Source organism: Lineus longissimus, chromosome 10 (genome assembly GCF_910592395.1).
Source record: "Lineus longissimus chromosome 10, tnLinLong1.2, whole genome shotgun sequence".
In the NCBI taxonomy this organism is placed as follows: Eukaryota; Metazoa; Nemertea; class Pilidiophora; order Heteronemertea; family Lineidae; genus Lineus; species Lineus longissimus.
Genome location: NC_088317.1, coordinates 7,885,408 through 7,911,314, shown reverse-complemented (window position 1 = coordinate 7,911,314; position 25,907 = coordinate 7,885,408). Strand labels below are relative to the sequence as shown.

The 25,907-nt window shown below is 40.5% G+C and overlaps 1 protein-coding gene and 1 long non-coding RNA gene across 5 annotated transcripts in view; one reads left to right on the top strand and one right to left on the bottom strand.

Moving 5' to 3' along the window:
• The window catches only part of LOC135494600 (uncharacterized), a 439,372-nt gene that overhangs the window by 305,081 nt on the left and 108,384 nt on the right, over nt 1-25,907 (top strand). The window lies entirely within an intron of this gene.
• LOC135494439 (uncharacterized) overlaps nt 1-25,907 on the bottom strand; it is a 154,140-nt gene that overhangs the window by 37,183 nt on the left and 91,050 nt on the right. For both annotated transcript variants that reach the window (XM_064782403.1, XM_064782402.1), the window contains exons 5-7: nt 17,616-17,701; nt 14,484-14,604; nt 646-848 (exon numbers count right to left, since the gene is read on the bottom strand). In XM_064782403.1, the coding sequence (XP_064638473.1) occupies nt 646-848; nt 14,484-14,604; nt 17,616-17,701 (410 nt within the window). The remainder of the gene's footprint in view (nt 1-645; nt 849-14,483; nt 14,605-17,615; nt 17,702-25,907) is intronic.

Below are 25,907 nucleotides of genomic sequence, written 5' to 3'. Positions count from 1 at the left end.
GGAGTGTAAACAACTGCAGAATTCAAAACTAGGCTTTGTTGGCACATAGTGCATTTACACTGCAAAGTGTGGTTAATTCTGAATTGAGGTGTTTTAGAATGCATAGCTCTGAGCTAGGTTATTTAACACTGCAATATCTACCCAGGAGAAGCCAGGCCGACTACTGATATTTTAAACCTATTATGCGTAACTTGCTCAATTTTCAATCTGCTATAGTTCAATATATGATGTGTATCAATTAATTTCTGTATTCTTAAATATATCACTTGACTTTCCAGTTGCTTCGTACCATATACATGTAAATGTTAGTGTTGACCAATTGTACCTCTCGAGATGAGAAATGTATTTTAGGTGCTTCTGCACATGCAGGTGTGGGTGCACATGCACATGTATATATAAGCACATGATTACTACACTGACTGAAACTACTTGTTAGGAATAATATATGTATATATTTCACTTAGATCATATCTTCTGGGCAGTGCAACATAATGAAGATAGTAGGCAATTCGTGGACACCATGTGATGAAGCCGATACTATGAATCGGTCTGCCAGGCAACTCTGACTTTTCCATTTGAAAGAGTGAGTAACCAAGTATAGAGACAGCTCCATGCAAAGCCACAGAGAGCAGAATAAGCACTCACTCTAGTATTGTCAAACTTGGTAACCTTTCCAATATTAGGCAACACCATCTTAGTTGTCTTGTCAAAGAGACCGTAGATCCACGCAGCGAAGTAGGGGCAGTTTGCCGTGGGGACATTGTATCCTCTAGGTTTGAACTCCTTGGCGAGGATCTGGGCCATCTCCCTCAGCCACATGTTGGAGCCAACAAGAAGATGGCGGTGACCTGAAGGATGATAAAGGAACATTGATATCTAAATGCTCTACCTGGCACGTTCAGAGTGCACACATAAGTTATATAATCACTTGAAGGGATAGGATTATTTCTTGTAAATCACAGCAATACAAGGGTAACGTAAAGCATAGCTAATCCCATCAAACGAGCACAGAATAAAAGATGGTGTGACCTTGGAAATATCAATCATTGCATCATAAGGGAAATGATACAGGGCACTAGTAGGTCAAATGAAAAAGCTGTATAGCATGTGATATGTCCTTGCAAGGAGAACCTACCATAAAGTTGTTATCGAAAACGAGTCACTCATAAGAGAGGTTTCACCCTTTTCTGGTTCTCACTTCTGGCCCCCTGGTGGGCAAGTCAAAAATCAGATCCGAATGAAATTCGATGTCAGAGGTTACATTACATAGGGAGTCATGTGTACCAAATTTCAATGTTGTACTCAAACGACCAATTTACACAATTTTACCTCTGTGACCTTGAAAATTAGGTCCAATCAAAAACCCGTAGGATTATGATGTATCCTTGCTAGGAGTACCTACCATGAAATTATCATCGATAAAAAAAATTAATGAGCAACATATTGCACTTCTTACCTTTTTTAGTTTTGGCCCCCCCCCCCCCCTATTTGCCAAGTTAAGAATCAGATCGGACCGAATTTCAGTGTCAGAGGTTGCATGGCATAGGGAGTCATATGTACCAAATTTCAAGTTCATAGCTTTTGCGGTTAAGAAACGTGCCATAGTTACACTCAAACAGCCAATTTATGCCATTTGACCTCTGTGACCATAAAAAATTAGGTCAAATCGAAAAAACCCTTAGGATATGTGATGTATCCTTGCTTGGAGCACCTACCATAAAAATATCATCGAAAAAAAGTTCCTAATAAGCGAGATATTGCACTTTTTACCATTCTTATTGACTGGTTCCGCTAATTGTGCACGGCGTTAAACATTTATATTGAACAGTTGGCCAGCTCATACATCCATACTGTAACCAAGTCGTCTCCTCTGAGAATGCTAATCTGGGAGGGATTGGAACTTGTTTGTCATTAAAGGGACAGTACACCTGCCTCATGAAATGCTGTCAAGAATTAACATATGCAGTATCATACCGTCTTAACTGAAGCACACTGGTGAAGCCGCATTAAGTGAACTTCATGGAAAACTTTACATAGAAGTGAACTTATCCCTGTATTCTAGTTGTAAGTTATTCATTGCAATACAAGTCAAGCGAAGATTATAACCGAGCACTGCGTACTATTGTTCTGTGTAACAGCATTTTTTTGATGACGGCAATTGCCCCCATCCTCTCTTGCTACGGCCCTGTAGAGTAATAACAATTCATTAGATTTGTTTCTATTTCCGAGTGTAAATCAGTACAGCATTTAAAGGATTAGCATGCAGTTGAATTACATGTAATTAGCCAAGTTGTGGAGTAGTATCACACAACATGAATTCAGTTGATGATGTCAATGAGTAAGCTTGTCTTAAAAGCTAATTACTCCATGCTGATACAATCAACCGTGATTTGCAATTTGCCAAAAAAAAGCTATGCTTGAACGCAATTGTGCTCGCCAGTCCGCAGAGCAACAGCTTATAAGTGTAGGTAGGCTAACTATGACATAAAAGTGTTGTATATATGATATTTTTAGCTAAGACATTTCTCAGTAATTTTCAATTAAGATAATAATTAGTAAGATATATCTTAGTAAGATTATTTTTGCTAATAAATTCGCAATTAAGATCTTAGTAAGATTATTCTGATAAGATTCTTGTAAGAAAAGCATTGACACAATATAAATTGGTAATTTATTACTAAGAAAAAAATAATTGTTTTGTTCTAATTTTTACCTTACAAATAAATTACCAATTTTTTAATTACTAAAATGTATCTGACCAAAAAATTACTCAGTAATTAATTGCTAAGACTTTTCTTACACATTTATTACCAATAAATAGCTAATTTGATTAGTAATTTAATTGGTAAGATTTAGGTCCTGGGCAGTATCTGAGAGATTTGTACTACAACACTGAAAGTCCTGCGGCTTACAGTTCTTTGAGTAAAATGTGGAAACAAGTAAAGCAAGATAAAATGACTTCATCACAAGAGCATAGCTCGCTTGCTCTGATAAAAAACAAAGAAGTGAAATAATTTCTAGATACCCTGCCAACCTACCAACTACATAAACCGGCTACTAAAAAAATCACCTTTAGAAAGACAATGGTATCTTGCACCACCCAACTACGGCAAGCCGTTCTGGTTGACATGCAGAAGTTTGAGAATAAAAAGGATACAGATACATATTCACAGCTGTTTCAGCTAAGCCTAAACATGACATCGAAATGATCCATCCCCAGCACAGGCCTGCTGCCCAGCGATTGGTCAGTGCAAAAAGCTTGTTAACCACATGTAAACATTGTCTCCATCACACAATCGCAATACCCATTCAGTCTAAAGGGTAATGCGTTGGCGTCGTTCAAAACACGAGCACAAGCCTGTAGACGTTCTGCTTAAAGATACATCGGTTTTGATTGGCTCATTAGGTCTATCACATGCCATGCCACCCGGCTACAAACTTTCATGAAATTCGGATCAGAATTGATAAAACAGTGACGATTTGCGGTATTTTCATCGATTTTTCAACAAGTTGCAGATTTCCGAATTTCATCAAACTAGATACCCAGGTAGGTGTAATATCACTCATCATAAATACCCCCACCGTTTAACATATCTTAATTCAGTTTCGTAGCAAATCAGACACTCCTAGAACTTGGATCTGCTCTGATTCAAAATGGCCGGCTTGCAGATTGAGATGAACTCGAGGTGCCATGTTCATCTTACAACATCGGATTCCCCTGGTCGTTTATTTGTGGTACGAGTTACTTTAAATATTAATTAATATCCTAACTTTAAGTAGTTTCCGTTTTTAAAATTTTGTTTGCACTATTTATCCAGAAATATGCATTTGAAACCCAGTGTCCAGTTTCAAGTTTCGTTGGTTCAGTCTATTGTGCTGATAGGGGTTCGGTTTGGGTGGAAATATAAATGAGCCACAATTCTTTGGCAACTTGTAACCAAAATATGACTTAGTACTTATTGTAGTCTATCTGGAAAACAAATTCAGGGATGTTTTTGATGAATCTGGTTTTCAAACTTTTGAAACACTGAATAGTTTTTCGGTATGTGCTGAGCTTATCACCCTTGGCCACACCACAATGGACTTGCCCATTGACCCACACATTGGATTTGTTTTGTTTTTTTTGTACAGGGTGATGTTCAAACAGTGTCTTGTGTTGACTGGGTGCCTATGCATAAACATTTCTTTTTTTGCTCTGTGACAACATTTAAGATTTTGTTCCGACTTCTCGTGTGTATTGTCTGTAGGCCTATTGTCATTTGTCACTGCCAGCATTTATTCAAAGAATCAAAGAACACAATTCATGCAATTGATTAGTACACGGTTTTGTATTGTCGGGGTTGCAGGAAAGGTGGAAACAAAATTTTTCAACTGGGGTACCACTACCAGATTTGTCTGTTTTATAATGTGTATTCTTTCATGTTCCTTATCCATGGCTGCCAAGTGTGCTGGTCATCATTCAGTTACTAAGTACTAGATTTTCTTTTTCTTTATTTTCAGTTGGTGGTGTGGAGAGTAGGCCTACTACATCCGCCCTGATCTACTAGAATTGTGAGAAGTGATGATACTCTAAATCATAATTGACTCTGCACTAGAAATAAGAATACCGTTGATTGATGCATGAGGCTTGATAGATATCAGTACATGTACATGACGTACATGTTGTAGTACATCCTGCATTCAAGCAGAGACCGTGTCCGTTGGTGACCCCCGCCTTTTTGCAACTCATTCTCTTTTACAATTCCAGGTATTGTCTAGTCCATGAAATGGAGAAGTCTTTGACTTCAAATGATGCTGACTGCCCTCCTCAGAAGAAAGCGAGGTTGGATTCCAAAGTTGGTTCGGGCGGCCATAAAAGATATTTTGGGCGGAAACGCAGGAAATCCAAGGCAGTAAAGTCAGAAGTTACGTCGTCTATGTTCAACGTTGGGGACTCTGTTCTGTTTAAATTACTGAGGGATGTATATGTAGGAACTGTGTTGTCACATATTGATCCAAAACAGTACACCATTCAGGACTTCAGTGGAAGTATACATGCAGTAGTCATTGATGACCTCTATGAAGATTACAAGTTTCGAGTCACGACCAATTACCAGCCGTTGGTGAAGTCGTCTTTGTTCGATACAGTGATCAAACGGGGGTTCTCAAATTGGGAAAGACTGTTTGCATCCGAAATGGTGCACTATGGATTACTTTTGACAACTCGGGACTTGAGTTTAGTGTTCCCTTCAACGAAGCATTCATCTTGAATGAAAGGGCTAAGCAACTAGGTGTGGGCAATATGGGATTGGGAGAGATGAGTGCGAATGAGAATGGAGATACATGTGAGGCTATACACCTCTTCACATGTATGCTGAACCGATTGACGGAGGAAACGATTCACACTCATTCTGATGGGACAGAGCCAGTCAAATTCGGGAGTTGTATGTTCAGGATATTCGTTCACGAGACAGTGCCATCCTTGAGCTAAAACAGCAGCACTTGGTTGACACTGTCACTATTAACCAACTTGGTTGTGAGTGGTTTAGTCGTTGGAGTGCATTAAAATAAATCAGTCAACAAAATCTCTACAGGAAAGGCTTGGCTCAACAATCAAGGAGAGTGTAGGATACTGTGCAGAAATCCAGCGACTCCAAAGCCGGCTTTTTCTTCAGGAGAGTGTTTTTTTCCAAAACTGTCCTTAAATTAGAAGGTGACATTTCAGAACTAAAAGATAATGTGGTTAGATTAGAAACGTAGAGTATGCTCAACAGTATGGTCAGTGACAGTCGGGTACATGAGGCTGAAGTTGAAGCTGCCAAGTTAGAATATGATTTGTTAGAGAAGGATAGGGAAATAAGAGTTTTAAAGTGTAAATTAGGGAAGTTAACTGGCAAAGATATTTTAGAAAGAGTTGGCCTAAGTTCAGATGGTGTCATGGATGTTCGCAGCACTGCCACAAACAAACGGTCTGCCCAGTATGTTAGAGTTGTCAAACCTGTAATTCCCATTGTCAAAAGCGAGTGAGAGATCTCTAAGTGAAAGGTCACTTGTTTTGAAGAGAGTCCTTGAGCAGAAACCTTTCAATGACTGGTTGTGTTGTTCTCAGAATGAATTCGCCTGGTGGTATGTGGAGTACTACCATTCAAGTGTCGACATCTAGGGAGTAAACGTTGACCAAAAGTCCACCGTGAGTGGAAGTATGATATCACCATTCAAGTGTCCACATCTAGGGAGTAAACGTTGACCAAAAGTCCACCGCGAGTGGAAGTATGACATCACCATTCAAGTGTCGACATCTAGGGAGTAAACATTGACCAAAAGTCTATTGTGACTGGAAGTATGACATCATCAGTGAGGTTTTAACATAAACATCAAAGTTAAAGAAGTCATGTGTAAACATACCCTTATGTTGTGTTGCTAATGGGTAGTAAATCATTTATTTAGTGTTAAACACCTTATTTAGTATTTAATACCACTACTAGTAACATAAGCTTATCCCTAAATTTAGCTAGAAAACGAATGTTTTCTAGGTTGGATTTAGGAATAGTCTTTCTTTGTCTTACAATGCATGCAGATTCCCTTTACATTCAGGGAACAAGAGGCCCAAGGGCCTGGCGCTCAGCTGGATGACCTAATAACATAGGACTGAGGGTGTAAAGTAGTAAATATTGGCTTTATACTACTGTTTGAAGGTCAAGAGAACACGTTATACCACTAAAATTTCCAATGCAGAGCTGCCAGCTGGATGAAATATGATTGAACTAATCAGCCATGGTATGTAAATATTACAGGCAACGGAAGATATCCCTAGTTCAGTTTGTTGTATCGGTAGCTTTACAGAAAAGAAGTGTCAGAGAGGATGAGACTTCTCCATGGACAACTGTTGTATGTCCAGGCTGGGTTGTACAGCACAAGGATACAAAATGCTGTCTGTAAATGAGAGGTATCCTGATTTAACAGAGGTCAAAATAAATAGAAATTACCAGTTTGGGACTAACACCACTGTCTTTTTTTTTAATAAGGTAGAGATTACAGGAGTCAACAAAATTAATTTTATTGAGAGAAATTGACCTGTCCTGCAGGTGATTGGAATTTACAATACAAAGGGTCGTTTTTCATGACATTGTGCTCTACTGCGTATCCCTAGTGAGTTGATCAGGAACCAATCTATCCTTGGCGCAGACAGGTTCAAATTGGCTATATCTTGAATAGATTGAATTGCGATGAAAATCTGATGCAATAAAGGAGCAATATCGAAGAGACAAATTAATCAAACCAATTGTCCACAGACTCGGACCCTGAAATGGCATGATGTATGCGTGCATATAAAAGTATATCAATTGGTCCCATAGAGATGATGAAGCAATGTCAATATGCCTTGTTCCTTAGTCAGCAATATGCCCCTTTTTATACGGAGAAGAAGGAGAACCCAGATAGGTCTTCACATGTCGGCTTCCAAATGGCTCGAACCAACTGTACTATCACTACTATAAAATTAAAATGTGTGCTCCTCCTACATGTAGCAATGTCTCGGCCAAAAAGGCACTTAGTCGACAGGCAAGCTAGAAGTTCAGCACTGTGAGCAGCTCCTTGGTAAGGCCATGTCAGGTTCCGCGCGCCTCTTCATTCCGATACATCAAGTATTGAAAGCTGTGGTGAGCTGAGCACATAAAAAGACCATGGTCACCTTAATTTGAAAATCCCTTCATAATCAAGGGCTACCTCCGACTAAAACAGCACAATAGACCACCAATTTGACCCCAGCTCCTTACTGCGGGAAAACCCAAGTCCAGCAACCAAAAGTACCAAAAATACATTTTTGTTTACATTTGAACTGCACACATGCGTTTGTTTACAATTTCATTTCCCGCGAAATCTCGAAAATCAGGTGACCTGCAATCGTGGATTGAAAATAACATTAACCTGGGTTCAGCAGGTCAGCAGGTATACCGGCTGTTCCAATCATCCCCCTACATCCAGCTGTTCAAAAGGTAATGTTATTCACCCCACAGGGAGTGCAGGTAATTAATTAAGCCCCTGCATAACTTAACAGCAATGGCTTGGCTTCTGTGAGTGGTAAGGAGAATTGACAGTTTTTTTATGGGAGTAACATTATTGTGTTGCTTAAAACGTCTACTTTTTACTCATGTAAGAATCGTAGTACTAATAATAACTTCAACTTATTTTCCGGTTATGATAACACAACACGCATCTTCATCATCATGATCTTTCTCAAACTAAGGGGCCTTGTCCAAATTATTCGCCGAAATTCGCCGTAATTCGCCCCAAAAACGCCACAAATTCGCCTTAAATTCGCCGAAAGTCTCCGGCGAATTTTGGCGAAGTTCTGACGATGTTTGGCGAAGTTTGGGCGATTTTGAAGGCGAATTTCGGCGAATTTATGGCGAATTATCGGCGAATTTTTGGCGATTTTCCGGGGAATTTGTGGCGATTTTATGGCGAATTCTCAGCAAATTTATGGCGATTTTATGGCGAATTCTAGGCGATTTCTGTTGAACTTTCCAGCGAATTTGTGGCGATTTTCCGGCGAATTTGTGGCGATTTTATGGCGAATTCTCGGCGAATTTATGGCGATTTTATGGCGAATTCTAGGCGATTTCTGTTGAACTTTCCGGCAAATTTTTGACGATTTTTGAGGAGGTTTTGGCGAATTTTGGCGAACTTGTAAAAATTCGCCGTAAATTTGCCAGAAATTCGCCGGTGAATTTCGGCGAATAATTTGGACAAGGCCCCTAACTGAATGACCTAATCGCCTTGGACGCACAACCTAACCACATATCAATCCGCCCCGACGATTGACGCATCCATTCGATTCGAAAACACTCGATAAAGTTTGATAAATAAACTAGAACTGAGATTTCACAGGAGCACCTGTGAATTCATGACGCCAGGGTTGTTTTGAGGGTGATATCGTAAGAGTTGGTCTTGAGTATGGGGACCTGAAGGTCCGTGTGAGGCACCTTGGCCGGGGAGGAGAGAAGACTAGTTGAGCGATGGGATCTGACCAGGACACTACTATTGATCTCATTATATGAATACCATTTAATTACAAACAAGTGAAAACAGATCATATCATATTCCTTGGCATAAATTAAAATAGAAGTGCGGGAACAAGGTTTTTTTAGCAGGAGGAAAGCGAGAACATTTTGCGCCGTCGTATTCCGATTTGACTGGTGGTGAAATCTTGTTTTAATTTTTGCAAATTAACATATTCGTTTTTCTAGTTCTAACGTTGTCTGAATTAAAGATGCTTTCCCAATGCTTGACTGGTCTGGCAAGAGGCATTTCCAGGAAATCGTGACGTCATTTTGGCCATTCTTCTTACCGCACGCCCTTCCTCTCCGTAAAACTTCCTGACATGGTGTGAAGTGGGAGGGCGCACAATGGGAACCAAACTGCCGCGAAGTTATTAGTTTCTATTTATAGAATTCAGTGGCAGAGATTTTAAGCACGGAAAAAGTAGATTAACTCGGCTAATCTCAATGGATTTTACCCAGGAATGTTTTCAAGGCGAGTCATAACAAAGTTTTCGTGCTTTTAGCTGTCAACATCAATGGCTATAATATACTCCTGCAGAATAGTAGAACTAATAGAACTAATTTTCGAAGTTTCCAATAGTTTGAACACAAATCAGAACATCACCCATCAGCTGGACTCAGATCTGCATAAATTACGATAAATAATGAGGTCGTTGCTTCAATTTCGCTAAGAAATTTGACTCCATTCGAAGGTTGTTTTGACCAAATTCCGTTGAACTCTTCGTTATGAGCGCATTTGAACACATTCTCGTTGATCTTTTCTATGAACGTGTGAAGTTTCGTACCAAAATACATTTCCGTAAAGGCTTAAAAAAAGAAAATTTGTCACTTTCAAAATCATCGCTCCGGTAGAAATAAAAAGGTCACCGCCATTTTCTTGATGATAGTACTCCAAGTAACCTCGGCGGGAAATTTAAAGCGGAATCATCCAGGGTCAAACAGTTTTGCTCACTACCGCCAACTGGTGATATAAATCGACACTAATCTATTTTATATCAAAACTTCTGTATCATGAAGACCTTTTCAACTTTATTTCAAGCTTTTATCTGCTGGAATAGAGCGTCAAAAAATTGTTTTTTCATTTACACCTTTTGCCCCCTGGGGAGCTGAATTTGAGTCGAATCGCCCAAATTTTTATCCGTAAGCAACATTTTCTGCGGTATTTATAAGCAAGACTAGATTTGAAGTGCCTCGATTGTATGATTACAAAATGCCCAACTTGGCTACAGATGGCTAGATGGAAGGATGGCAGGATGGATGGAAGGATGGAAGGACGGACACCAATCGAATAGCTATTTGACTAGCTCCGCTGACTTTGTCAGCTGAGCTAAAAAAAATGAACTGCCACCAAAAACATGCTTTTTCTTTTGTTTATTCCACTCGATTTCAAAATCATTTACATCAGACTTGTTGCAGTATTTAAATCAACAACCTGAATGTTTTTTATTTTTCTTTGAAAGAAGGATTCTGGTAAAAAATGAGTTTGATCAACAGTGTGCCTTCAAAATGGACACGTATATACTAAGCGATCAAAGATCGCTTCAATTATTATTTCGAAACCGACACAAATGTGAAGCCAGTAACATCATGACCATTGGACAACTTGTGTCAAAGTCATTTTCTATCCAAATTTACTTAGAATACATTAAAGGTTAAATGCCAAAGTTAGGCCTATCCTTAATCAAAGTACATCAGGATAACCTTTTGTTACCTTTAGATGTCAAATGTAGTAAATTCATTTGCATAAATATCGCATCGAATAAAGAAATTCAAATAAACCGCCCAGTCTCAGCGTGAATTTGCTTCGCCCAAGTTCGTATTTCGTTCGGAAACTCTCTTTGGGGAATTCCAAATGAGGAGTGACGTCACTAGTGCTGTCATTGTTAGACTGATCCCATTGCCTCATTAACAAACGCCATGCTGCAGATGCCTGCGCAAGACAGGAGACCAGTTTTGTTTTCATTCATCAGACAGCTGATTCTACTTCCAGGTGGCGTTCACGCCGTTCCTACCATGTAAAACCAATTATTTAACATGTTCTAATGCAAAAATGGTTTACTGCGTCGCACCAAACTGCAGCAGTGATTCAACGAAGGTGTTGAAAGTAGATGGGGTCGGTTATTACAATTTTCCTCTCGACAAGAAGGCCAGAAAAGTATGGGTTAGACACATGCATCGTCCGTCTTCTTGGGTCCCGTCTCTCGGTGCGAGGGTATGTTCGAAGCACTTCGTTGCCGGAGATTACCTGCTGGACCCAGCCATATGCCGTGCGATAGGATTTGACCCTAAAAAACGCCTGTTGAAGCCAGGTGCCTTCCCTACAGTCTTCAGTCATGGTGAAGGCGATGCCATGGATGTTACGCCTACGACCAGTACGCCGCGGTCAGCTGTGCAGAAGAGGGCACTTCAGCAGGTGATTATTATTTATTATGAAATCAGTATAGTAGGCTATGGCATGCAGTGCATTGACGGTATATGCTTGATACAATTCAGTCATGAAATTTTACCCCATGGCTATAGGCCTAGGCTAGGAATACCTCCATCTCGAGTGCATGACCATGGGGTAGGCATGGTGAAGTGTAGGATGTGGTGTTGCTAGAGCCTGAGGACATTTTAAGACTACAACTTGATAATTTTCATAATTGATACTGCACGACTGCACCTACTAGGCTACCTTCAGATGTAGGAGCAAGTCAAATACAAAATTCCTATTCCTATTAGTCTATTATGATAGGCCTTCTATTTAAAATTGTTGTTTCTCAATAGCAGGCTGTAGCAGAGGTGGTAGCGGGATGCAACTTGTTGTATGGAGAAGAGGCGGGAAGGCAGCCGAGCAGGATGATGGTTTTGTGACGGCTGATGAAGGCCGATTAGAGGAAGTTGGCAATCACCTGATAGAAGATTCAGTACTGCCACAGAGTTTAAACCAAAACGAGGTTTAACAAACTGTAGAGTTCATTCATAGCACCATCAGAGTTCACTATCACAGATCAGTTGAACGGTCACACCAAATCAATTGAACGTAGGATACTTGAATCCTGTGTACCCGTCATTGTCCGGAGCAGGCCAAGCAGCACGTATCTTGTCCCCAGCACAAACAGGGAGCGGCAAACAGTTCCTTCTCCCCAACCTCTTCCAAACTAAACGGACAAGGTTCCTGTAGGCCACGTATCGATATAACCTGAAATTGTTGGGAAGAAAACAATGTTTGTACATTTAATTGACAGTCTTTTTTCAATTTATTGAAAACTTGTAACATTATTACTTAATACATGTAGACACATTTTAATACATCTATTTTCTATATTTCTAGTCATCGAAGGGAGAAAACAAATCTCATTTCTGAATTGATATTGCCTGTTCTTGTCTTCAATTATACAGCGATGGGGGTGGTTATCATTGTTTGGTACTTACTTGAGAATGGGCTGGTCATCGCCTATTTGTCCCTGCTCTTCGATGTATTGATTCATCGACATTTCCAGCATCCATCTATCAAGACAGGTGCTGGAATAACCTGGGTGTTGCGTGATGCATTCTATTTTCAGCTTGGCCTGGACTGGTGAATAGTCTGAGCAGCACAAGGATTCCCTCCCCTTCTCTTCTGGAGTGCAGACACCACAATGACACCTACAAATACAAGTATAATATAAATGTTATTGTTATACAGCAGTGATTATATTATGATAGCCACCGCCATCAATGAATCAGGGCCTAGGCCTAGGGTAGGCCAAATTTCAACACATGAGCCACTTTTGGCTCAACCCATGCTCAACCTGAGCCAAAATTGGCTCCCGTGTTCAAATTTAGCCTACCCTAGGCCTAGCCCTGATTCATTGATGGCGGTGGCCATCATAATATCATCCTGAGCCAGAATTAGGCCCGATTTCCACTTCCAGTGAGTGCAGGCAGGCCCCTGGAGCTCAGCTCAGTGATTAAGATTTAGCAGGGTTTCAATCAATCAATTTAGTATTGTCGAAGGCTTTCGCCTTAAGTTGTTACGGTGAGAATAAACTGTTGTCTTTGCGCGGGTGTAGTATTTCACTATTTGGTGTGGTAATGCTCCGCAATGAAAGAGTCTCAGTACAGTAATAATCTAAATTATTAGGCCTAGAGTTCACTCCATTCGAGTAGGCCTACTGCCAAACCCTGAGGTTTAGTATTCCGATCCGAGATCCTACTATAAAATAACCATGTGGAATGAACTCACTCAACTCAAGATACGTTGTGGTTTCGACATATTCGAGAAGAAAAACACTAACTGTTTACTGACAACACTTGATCCGTGAACGATGGAGCCCTAGGTAGAGATGTACATGAATACATGCACATGATGACATAGCTCGTATCAGCATAGGCCCCCTATATGCCCAGCTGATGCCGCACCTATACACATGGCATGCACTGGGAACTCACCAATCGATATTTTCTATGCGATCAAGTCGCTCATCATCCATCTCCCCATCATCACCTTCACCCGATTCAGAACAAGAATCTGAATCATCTTCCGCACTTTCCACTACTGGCTCGTACATGTAGGGTTGAATCACACCATTGCCTTCATCAACAACCAAATCATCGTCAAACAAATCTCCCGCACAATCTTCGCTCGCCATGCTTGCAGCAGCCATTTTTACTTGCGCAGTGGTCAATGATCGTGGATTTGACAGCACTAGTGACGTCACCAATGTGAACCTAGCGGCGAATAGCGTAACTTCACATCTGGCGGTCTTTTCAAAAGCGCCTTCAAAAACGAGCTCGCAAAGGACTGAACAAATAGCACTTATTTCACAAAAAAACACTATTTCGGTTTATTATGTTTTTTAAGATAGCATATTATGAAAATTCACCACAAATACAGGTTAAATAGCTCAGCATTTGACCTTTAAGTGGCATCAAACGACAAAGTGCATGATATTTCATGTTTCTTGAATATTTAGAAACAGATAGAGTATGTGCATGGCGTGTATGCCATGGATTATTGTGTGGGTTGGGCCATGAAATGCTCAGAGTCATGGGTTCAGCGTAGTCTGTGCGATCATTCTCCAAGTCAGACATAAAATATAGCCTATCATTCAGATCATCAAGCAGTACACCAATTCGCCTGAGTTTATTTGTGACCTCAACCATCAAAAGAATAGACAGGTCAGTCAGAAACAGACGAGAAAGCCATTAACCCAAATATCGTGTGTTTGTATGGCGAGAGCTGGCCACAAGGCACTGGTGGATTCGATCGGCATTCATGTTGCATTATTGATACGAATACGTCGTCACATAAGTTGAGGTTTTCTCAAGTCATCTTTTTCCATACGTTCCAATGTACGCGGTGTATATGCGTATATGTGTACGCATATACGTATAAGTTTTGCTATATGTTGAAGAGCACAGAGAATATGTGCGCAACAAAATGGTAAGTTTCGGATATCAGGTTCTCAAATCTCTTACCAGCAGCTTCCTCCGATGTCATGGCTTTGATATGAGCCAGGGCTACATCCCTCACATCCACAATTGGGAAATTAAGTCTTGGGCATGCTGGCATTGAACGCTCTAACAATCGCCGGCACAGCTGCAAAAATATCATAATAAACATTTGTTATGTAAACATTTAAAGATCAAGCTGAGGTTTTACAATTTCTCTTACAATAAGACAATGAAAATGCAGTTTACAGGGATAATCCAGAACTAGAGGGCTGACAGCCTTCATAGCTATGCTGGTGGAATTGAATAGCAAGCAATGAGATGAATGACAAGAGTATGGAACAAGTAGTATATGCATCTAGGTTTATGGTAGATATGGAGATGTGGACAGACTAGAGGGAATCAAGCTTAGACAAATGGGGCCAAATTCATAAAGGGCATTTAGCTTAAAACATCGTTTAACTATTGAATAGGCAGATTCAGGTCCTTCATGTAAATCTTCACAGAATATGAATAGGCGCTGAAACTAATTAGGGAGATGTTACACACGTCTAACCCTTTAACGCCCTATTGCAGTGGTTGAGGGGTTCTTTTTTTCACATCAGCTCTTCAACACCTTCAGTTTGATGACAAACACTGTAATGAATTTAATTTTACCGCTGCACTGCACTTACAGCACGGGATCATTGGATTGTATTATGTAAGGGGTTCAGCCATGTTTTTATTCTTATGCCGGTCGCTGATAATAGAGCTCTATGAAAGACATCTGATTTGTCCAATATATTAACCTCCGACTATTACATGGTGGCAGCGGAAAAGAACGCAGCAATGGTAAGAAAAGAATAAAGTGACTGTAAAACTGATATGCCCTGCAAATAGTGAGAAATCGCCGTTTGAAGCACGACATAGCCGATGCAGTTTCGGAAGTCGAGAAACAAAAATGGCGGACAAAATGCCCAAACTAGATTGGGGAGCAGGCGATGTGGCTGAAACGTTCAAGTTGTTCAAGCAGAGGTGTGAACTGTATTTCCGAATCAAAAAGATCACAGGCGAAACTGCAGTTGCCGACATTCTCCTGGCTGTAGGGGAAGAATGACTCAAATGCTATAATACGTGGGACCTGTCGGATGAAGACAGTAAAAGCCTGAGGTGATTTGGTAACGATTTGAAAGTCAGATAGAGCCAGCAGAAAATTTTCGCATTTGTCGTTTGAAGTTGCATCACTTCCGACAGAATCTGGGGGAAAATACGAAAGGCCAGAAACGAGACAAGCCGAGAAAACACTACAGTAAAGGGAAACACGATACGAAAGTGAACGCTGTGGAGCAGCAGGACTCGAGTTTTATACAGTTAACCGATTCGTATGTGGTTGATATGAATGGCCAAGCCATCATTGGATTATCATCTTGTCAGATATTTAAATTAGTTACGTTACACTGTAGCATTGATAAAAGTACCGGACTTGGAAACTGGCCGCCGATCAACAGTGTTGCAGATCTGAAATGTATGTATCCGGATCGCTTTGATTCTCTGGGTTGTTTTCGTGGGGAAGCTCATCTATTTGTGGATCCTAGTGTACCGCCGCATATAGACCCACCACGTAAGGTACCAATAGCGCTTGAAGATGAGATTAAAGCTGGTCTAGATGAGATAGAGTTGCTTGGTGTGATTCGTAAAGTAACAGAACCAACTGACTGGGTCTCGAGTTTAGCATGCTCGCAAGAGCAATGGCTCACTCCGCATCTGTTTAGATACAAAGCATCTCAATAAAGCATTGAGAAGACCGCATTATAGGACTCGCACACTGGATAATCTCACTCATAAGTTCAGAGGTGCTAAATAATTTACAAAGCTTGATGCAAAATCAGGCTACTAGGCTGTGTGCCTTGACGAAGAATCGCAACTCCTGATAACATTCCAAACTCTGTTCGGGAGAATGTGCTTCTGTCGCTTACCATACGGATTATCTGTGAGTCAGGATTTATTTCAGCAGAAAATGGACCAGATCATAGAACAGTGTGATGGTACGGTTGTTATCGCAGACGATTGCACTGTGTACGGTCTTAGCGATAAAAACCACGACGCAAAATTACATCAACTGATGCAAGTTGCGCGCGAAAATGGGCTAGTTTTCAATTCCGCAGAACAGAAATGCGCCGTAAAGCAACCTAGCATAGCATTCTTTGGGGGAATCTTCAGTGATGAAGGAGTAAAACCAGATCCCTAAAAGTATGTGAAAAATATGCCTGCACCAGCCAACAAAAAAGAACTGCAGGAATTCCTAGGACTGATCACCTATATTTCGCCATTCATACCGAATCTATCACACAAAGCTGCAACGCTTAGATATATGGTGAAAAAAAACACTGAATTCACATGGGACGCGAATCATGACAAATTTTTGCCACCCTAAAGGAGGCAATCACAACTGATTCAACGCTTCAATATTTTGACGTAGACAAAACGCCAACACTCCAAACTTTTTTTTTGTGTTTACAGTTCTAGCCAACTCTCAGAGAGGTGAGCTAAAAACCATTCAGGATCAAGGGCTCTAGAAACGTAATGTAGTAGTGATTTGGACCTGCAGGAACCGGACGCCATCCAGCCCCCACCCTATAATCTCTCTGCTTTAGCAGAGAGATAAATATGACACATATTTCCAGTGGTATTGGCGGAGGCTACGGAGGCAATACCGCCAGAACTTCAGTATGTGTAAAGTAGGTCAAACCGAAAACCCATACGATATGTGATGTATCCTTTCTAGAAATTCCTACCATAAAAATTTCATTGAAAATTAGTCAGTCAAGATATCACATATTTTATATTTTCATTTTGGCCCCCCGGGGGCCAAGTCCAGAATCAAATCAGACCAAAATTCGATGTGATTCGAAAAAACGTGCCACTGTTTCTTTTATTGTTGACGGACGACGGATGATGAAGGATAATAAACTATGTGCTATTGTACTCACGATACCGTTGATCCAAAAAGGCCCCAGCACATCAAGCAAAAGTGATGTGCTGAAAGTAATGATGCAACGGCATGGAGCCAAATAATACCACACAAAATCTAACATCTGTTTTGTGATCTTGTAACTCGGCTCAACAATTCTCAACCAGTTGTTTGATGCAATTAAAACTTAACACTGCATGTAAACTAACCTCTGTACTTGTTCCAGCGGTACCATGAACTACAGGTCCAAGAACATAACCAGGGTTGATAGTTGCTATTTCTATTTTGTCTTCAACTGGAAATAAAAAGATAGTTTTCATTGGTGTTAATGGGCCAGCTCATCATCCACAACCTGACAGGAGTGCCATCGCATTTGGCAGATGAAAGGCAGCAGATTTTCCTCGACCCCTCAACATTCGGAGAGGTCTGAAAGGTTGTGGAACGAACAAGGCTTCATGACCTGATGGGATTCCTGCTGAGCTACATCAGCACGGGCCAGAGATCCTGGTTACATCTGGGAACAAATTAATAGTTATCATCAGTGTATTGGGCCAGCTGTTTTGAAGAGGTGCTTGGGGGGTCAAGGAAAATCTGAGGAGAGGTCTAAAAGGGCTATGAGGGTCGAGGGTCTGGGGCCAGAGAAAATTTTCAAAAATATATAAAACACAACTCGATAACAATTTGACCAAACTTGTTTTGATGCAACATAGTACTTGTAGAGGTTCACAGAAGGGGCAAAAATAACAATATATAACATAAAATGGGGTAATTGTAGCCCCTTTTTCACTTATAACTTAGGTTACGCAAGATTATTTTCCCAGCAGATTCACAAAAACTGGCAAGGATATTGTAGTTGCACCTACTCCAATAATAGTGCCTGTAATTCAGAGCATTTTATCTAAAACAATGCTTCTGAGAGCCATACATGACTTCTGGTCACGGGCTACAATTACCTCGTGGCTTTGGGGTAATTGTAGCCCCAAACTGAAATTTCAAATTACTTGTTTTTTATGCAAAAGAACACTTTTTTCACAGGTTTATGGTCTTTAATGGTAATAAAACATTTAGTATTATTACAATCTAGGTTGACGATGGGATTTTGCTGGTATGTAGAAATGAAATGGTCCAGGGACCATTTGCTCACCTCGGGTAATGTTAATGCATGTCATTTGCAGTGGCTATGGGGAGAACAGTTTTGGTCATTGATGTAAATTTTGCGATCTTAGAGGAAGTGGTGTGGTAGTGCAGCTTTCTTTTCTGGGGCAGTTTATATCAATATTCCATCACAAACTGAGCTAAAAATGGTTTCCAAGATGGCCGCTTTCAACATTAATGAAATGGCCAGGGCCATTGTGCTCACCTCATGTGGAGGAAAGATGGATAAAGAGCATTGTATTGTGTCATGTAGTGTTAGGTTTGATGTAGGTCCAAGCAATTACAATTTCCCCAAAATGGCCAATTTACAGTACATTCGACCTCTGTGACCTTGAAAAGTAGGTCAAATCAAAGAAGACCCGGGTGACACATTGAATGGTTGTTAGAATTAGATGTACCTATGATATAAAATTGGTGCCAATCGGGCAAGTCATTACTAGGAATAATTGCATTTTGAAGAATTTCGGATTTGGCCCCCTCCCTGGAGGCCAAACGGCAAATCAGATCGCACCAAACTTCGGTACCTGAGATCACCTGACCAAGGGGTACATGTGTACTTAATTTGTGATCAATAGTCATTGCAGTTAAGAAACGTGCCATAGTTACGGCCTGACAGCGAATTTACGCCATTTGACCTCTGTGACCTTGACAAGAAGGTCAAATTAAAAACCTGTGTGACATATACTGTATGGTGGTTAGATGTACCCATGATATCAAATTGGTGGCAATCGGGCAAGAAGTTAAGGAATAATCACATTTTTAAGGTTTTTGGATTTTGCCCCCTGGTGGTCAAGTGGTGAATCATATTGGACCAAACTTCGGTCCCTGAGATCACCTGACTAAGGGGTAAATGTGTACCAAATTTGGTATCAATAGTCATTGCAGTTTAGAAACGTGCCATCGTTACATCCTAACGGCCAATTTACACCATTTGACCTCTGTGACCTTAAAAAGGAGGTCAAATCAAAAACCCGGAGGATATATGATGCACATTTGCTAGAAGTACCTACCATATTTTTTTCAAAATTTCCCGACTACTATTAAGGGAGATATTGCATATTTTCACTTTTAACGTTTAGCCCCCTGGTGGCCAAACCATGAAACGAATCGGACCGAAACTTGGTCTCCAAGGTGTCATTACATAAGGGTACATGTGTATCAAGTTTCAACTCAATAGCTCTAACAGTTACGAAACGTGCCCTGCTAACGGACGACGGACGACGACGACGACGACGACGACGGACGACGACGACGGACGACGGACGCCACGGTATGGGATAAGCTCACCTCTGCTAAGAGGTGAGCTAAAAAGGTTATTGAAAACGAATCACTAATAAGCGAGATATCACACTTTCTAGGTTTTCACTTTTGGCCCCCTGGTGGCCAAGTTGAGAATCAGACCGGACTGAAATTCAGGGTCAGAGGCTAGCTGACCTAGGGGGTCCTTTGTACAAAGTCTCAAGTTCATAGCTTTATTGGTAAAGAAACGTGCCACAGTTACGCTCAAATGGCCAATTTACGCCATTTGACCTCTGTGACCTTGACAAATACGTCAAATCAAAAACCCGTACGATACGTGATATATCCTTGCTAAGAGTATCTACCATAAAATTTTTCCCAAAAACTAATCAGTAATAAGCGAGATATGGCACTATTCAATTTTTTGGTTTTGGTCACCTGGTGGCCAAGTTAAGAGTCAGACCGGACCGAAAATCAGAGTCACAGGTCATCTGACCTAGGGGGTCATGTGTACCAAGTTTATCGTTCATAGCTTTAGTGGTTAAGAAACGTGCCATAGTTTCACACAAACGGCCAATTCACACCATTTGACCTCTGTGACCATGAAAATACGGTCAAATCAAAAACCCGTAGGATATGTGATGTATCCTTGCTCTGAGTACCTACCATAAAAATAAAATTGAAAACAAGTCACTATTAAGCGAGATATTGCACATTTTACTTCTTTTAGTTTTGGCCCCCTGGTGGCCAAGATCAGACCGAAATTCGTTGTCAGAGGTTATATTATGATGCAGGGAGTCATGTGTACTAAATTTCAAGTTCATAGCTTTATTGGTAAAGAAACGTGCCACAGTTACGCTCAAATGGCCAATTTACGCCATTTGACCTCTGTGACCTTGACAAGTACGTCAAATCAAAAACCCGTATCATATGTGATGTATCGTTGCTAAGAGTATCTACCATAAAATTTTTACCACAAACTAATCATTAATAAGTGAGATATCACACTATTTATGTTTTCAGTTTTGGCCCCCTAGTGGCCAAGTAAAGAATCAGACCGGACCGAAATTCAGTGTCAAAGGTCATCTGTCCTAGGGGGTCATGCAAACAAAGTTTTGAGTCCATAGCCCTAGCGGTTAAGAAACGTGCCACTATTTTAGAAATAGGATACGACGGACGACGACGATGACAGACGACGACGACAGACGACGACGGACACTGCGGTGTTGTATAGACTCCCCTACGGTGAGCCAAAAATAGCAAAATGACACCATGCTTTCACATCAAATAAAGAAACTGGATCCATTTGGCTATCTGCTTGCGGTAATGACTTTCCCAAATCATTCATTTTGAACTGATTTAGGCCCGTTTGAAGATCGAACACTTCATGCTATTTCATGGTCAATTCTTTGCCATTTTCAGGATTCAAGTGGTGTCAAAGGTGGCACCACCTATCAGTGCACTTAGAAATCAAATGCAATGAAAATGCAATAGACTTCATTCGAACCCAGAAATGTATATATCATGGTGCCTGTGGTAGTATGATTTGTCCTCAGCAAGAACTGAAAGACTACCTCGTGTCGGTTGCCAGGGGCCTATTTGACGCTGCCCTTGACACCGTCCTCTGCACTGTGTAGTGCTACCTTATTGGGCCATAAGTCAAATTCTGCATTGTTCTGAATTGCCTTTAAAATGATCAAAAGCCATTGGGAGGCCACTGGCAACTCTCTGGTACCCATTGCAGTTTTTCTGTTTTCACATTGTGCCCTCCAGTGGCCAACCAGAGAATGAGATACGACTGAAAACTGATATGTGAGGAGATTTCAACAAGGGGGACATATTTACCAAGTTTAAGGTCAGTTCCTTTAGTGGTTACAAAGCGTGACCTGCTAACGGACGCCGATGGACTACAGACCCCACATGATCCCAAAGGGCCAGCATTTTAACCACCTTAACCCAAATGGGGGCACCTACGGAGTACGCCGTAGCCTTTTAAAAAGCTGAAAACGGGCACCTAATAACATTCTGCGAAGATGACGTCACTGCAGCTGCTGCCCTCTATTTCCCCATCGCTGAATTACAGGCAATGTCGGACAAACATGCGGTTTCGTAATGGATTCAGGCTTTCTAACTAGGGCAGTTAGATTTAGTCTGGCACATGTCCGAGTGTTGGAAATACTACATAATTGTTCTGAATATTTCTCTCTCTGACTCTATGGTATCATTCATGCTAAAAACAATGCAGGGTCAAAGATAACTGACTTTGAAATAAGCTCAAATTCGTAGAAATAAGTGTCGATGTCCGACTGTCACGAGACTAAAACGTCATCAATATCTTATGCAAATGACCTTGTGAGCTATTAATAGTAACTTCGCGGGATGCTGTTTCGTATGTTATGTGAATCACCCGCCACAATGGGGAATCCCCATAACGTCATCACTTATCACTGTGCAGCCGTGAATAATGACCAATACGCATGTTTTCTCGCCATTGTGTGTTAGATTTCGTCTTTTTGCGTAATTCTTTTTTTGAGTGTTTCTGAAGGAGGGACCAGACCAGCTATCGAGGATGCTACGGAATCATGAATTTTGAAATCCAGTATAGGGAATAGGGACAAGTTGATGACTTTATTTGATAGTATATCATCTCTAGTTTTAATCAAGAGTAGGCCTACTAGTGTGGTTTATTGGTCAATGTTTGTTGTCATGAGGGGTGCTTTGGCTGGACGACCCCCATGGGCCCTTTTTGATGAATAAATCCCTTTTTAGTGGGTAAACGCTGTTTTTTTCTCAGTATCAAATCAGGAATATTTAGATGACATTATATGCTTTCAGAAAATGTATACTTATTGGGTCTACATTGGTTTATAATGTTGTCACTATTGTTTTTCTGAATTGGTAGCCACTACCTGAAATGCATTGCCCCGTTCAGGGTTTAGAAATATTAAGTGCTTGCCTCCATAAGGGTTAAGTGAAATTTTATAGTTTGACATTTCTGACCTTGGAAACTAGGTCAAGGTCAAAAAGTAATAAGCACTGTGTTAAACTTGATCATACCATTCAACTATGCACAGCTGAACATCACACAGTGAATGTTTCTTTATACAACCAGGTCCAGAAGTATTTATCGGATTTGGCACCTTACGATAACGTTAAGGAACCAGCCAGAACCTGATAGTTGTATTGGACAGTTCGTACCTCAAACCACGATGCCACGATGATATAGGTTTTGCAGTACACGCACCGAAATAAATTACGTTACGGATCTAGGTCGTTTAGAGTACTGACCGATATAATTGACCGAAGCAACCCGACCCGACGCGACATGATACAAACCGAGGATTATATGAACAGACGTGCGCCAGGAAAAAGATGACGGGCCGCGTCCTCACTAATGATGTGATGCCGGGCGGGCGGGGCAATCATTTATTTAATTCAGAACACAGGGATATTTTGGCCTTCATTGTACCTACGTGATTGGCAGCAAATAACAACCCAGAAGATAATAATCAAACATATAGATAATAAAGAACATATAAATCCAACGCGCAAAACATGCAAACTTAACTTGGCAACTACCCACAAATGGTGGCCAAATAAAAAATAACATGCATCGTCGCATCCAGTTCAATCAGGAATACGCTATCTTTTGATTTGACCTTGAGTCGGGGTCGGCCACCTGCATCCCATTTCAATTAGCATCGTACCGGTATAGGAGTCAGTCGTATCAAATTTCAACTTCATGCGAACAGATCAATGGACTCGCCACTATAAATCATTTAGGGCTATTCATCCTTGCCAAAACTTTCTTGATCCCGGCACTTCAGGCTTGCCACTGAAAATTGAGCAGTAAGCTTTGACAAATCAGCTTTCACTGCTGATCATGACCTCAGGAGACAGCTGTCAATTAATGACAAGCCACATGAAATTCAACTCTCCTTCTTTTTTGAAGGAACTACCCATATCAATTTAACCTGTTAACTGTGTAAGACGTAATATGACGTCCTGGCCTGACGGTCAGGTATTGGGAAAGACATCATACGGCGTCCTAAGTTTGTGACTCACCTGAGCCCAGGCAACAAGCCGAAACTTGATTGGGGAATCCCCTTAAAGCATCAGCACAGTGTAGTTTAGTTTTAGAACACTATGGCCGCCACTGGTAACAGTTTTTTGAGCTGAATCATGACTACAGCACGTAAGACGAAGTGGCTGTTAGATAAGGAAGTTCTCAACCAAAGTTTAGAGTCGGATTCAGATGAATTGTCATCATTCAAGGATTTAGAGGTGAACTGTCAGGTAGTGGGGGTTATTTACTTGATGATGACGATCTGGACAGTGAAAGTGTGGCAGGTAGCGATGCCAGTCATGCTAGTGGACAATTATCAAGCACAATGACATTTCTACAAAATATGGTGAAATTTGTGGAGAAAATCAATAAAAGACATGAAATAGTGGACATAATGGCTATATTATTCATTTCCAGGATATAACATAGTGTTTTTACAAACAAATGACAGAAGGAACACTATACGCAGAATTAAAAGGGTCTAAAAAGACTTTTTCCCCAAAAAAGGCATTTTTCGCCCAAATTAATTACACAATAGAGTGTGGTCAACGAAAAACCAATTCCGCATTTAAAAGGTTAAAGAAGTAGTAAAATAGTAAACATTTCACCCAAATTTTATTTGCGGACTCTCTCAAAACAAATATTTGAGATAAAATAATTTTGTTGACAGAAAGAAGCAAGCCGCAAGGCACAAATACTGCGTATAGATAGTTCTCCACAGACAGAGACTGGAGATGCAACTAATCAAAATGCAAATAAACCCCTGTTTCTTATCATTATGATGCGTACCTCGGAATAATCAGCCTATAGTTTGGTTGCTCTGTGCGTATACACTGCACATTTTTTTGGCACTTTGTCTTGGAGTGAAGTGTACCTGTGTGTTGCGTGGAATGCATCATTGAAAATATGTTGCGGTAGAAGAGTTTGTCTTTCAAAGTTCACTCAAATTTTGCTGGAAACAAATGTACGCACGCATTGATTTTTGGGTTGTGTCTTCGCATTTTGACTACCGGGTTGGACAAGAGAATTATTTTCAATCATTTTGTATGGGCTGTTTTGGATAGATACCAACGGGAATTAGATTGGGAATTATGTTTTAAAAACGGTAAGATAAAGGGCCTTTTTTAATCAGCCACCCGTCCTTTTCACCAGCAGTTTTCCCGCGAACGTCATCTCTCATTCTGTTACCTACGATGACCGAGCCCCGATAGAATCCGGCTAGAGTATTAATTAGGAACCGAACCAAACCAGCGATACATCGACCGAAGAAAATTAATATGCGAACCAATAAAATCAGAAACGCGGTTCGGTGTGTGATTTGTCGGTTCATGATTGTGTTATAATCTAAATAATAGTGTAACGGACCAAACAGGAATGGATTAGAATACGCCACATGCGATACATACTTGTGGACCTGGCTGTATATGTGTTTCCTGATATATGACCGTTGAGTTTGATGACCAGACCTACATGTACAATCATGGTCAAAAGTTTATGGACACCAGTTTTTGCACATTTTCTCAAAAACGGCTTATCCTATTGAACCCAAATTTTCACCAATGGTGGAGAATCTTCTTGGCTATCAAACGACGTGATAGTTGATATCTGGACCAATTGCATAACAAAGTTATTACATAATTTTGGGAGGTATCTTTTTTTACTTTTTTGTTAATCAATTTTTCAAAACCAAATTTACTCTACAGTATATCTTGCACATTGCTAAGACTTTCTGTGAAAAAAATTTGGATAAATCTCATTTCGGTTTTGAGATATATCGAAATATCAAATTTTCATATCATAATTTCAAGATGTTCCTTTAGTTGAAAATCAGAAAAAAATCACCATTCATTCAGGGGACATGGGTACTACTAGGATATATCGAAAAATCAGAAAAATCTCAAAATTTTCAGAATCTCAAAATTTTGATATATCATGAAAAGTAAATGATATTTTCAAATACTTTCTTCACAGAAAGTCTTAGCATTGTTATCTGTATGATGCAAGATTTATACTTCGATTTAAAAAAATCCATCAACCAAAA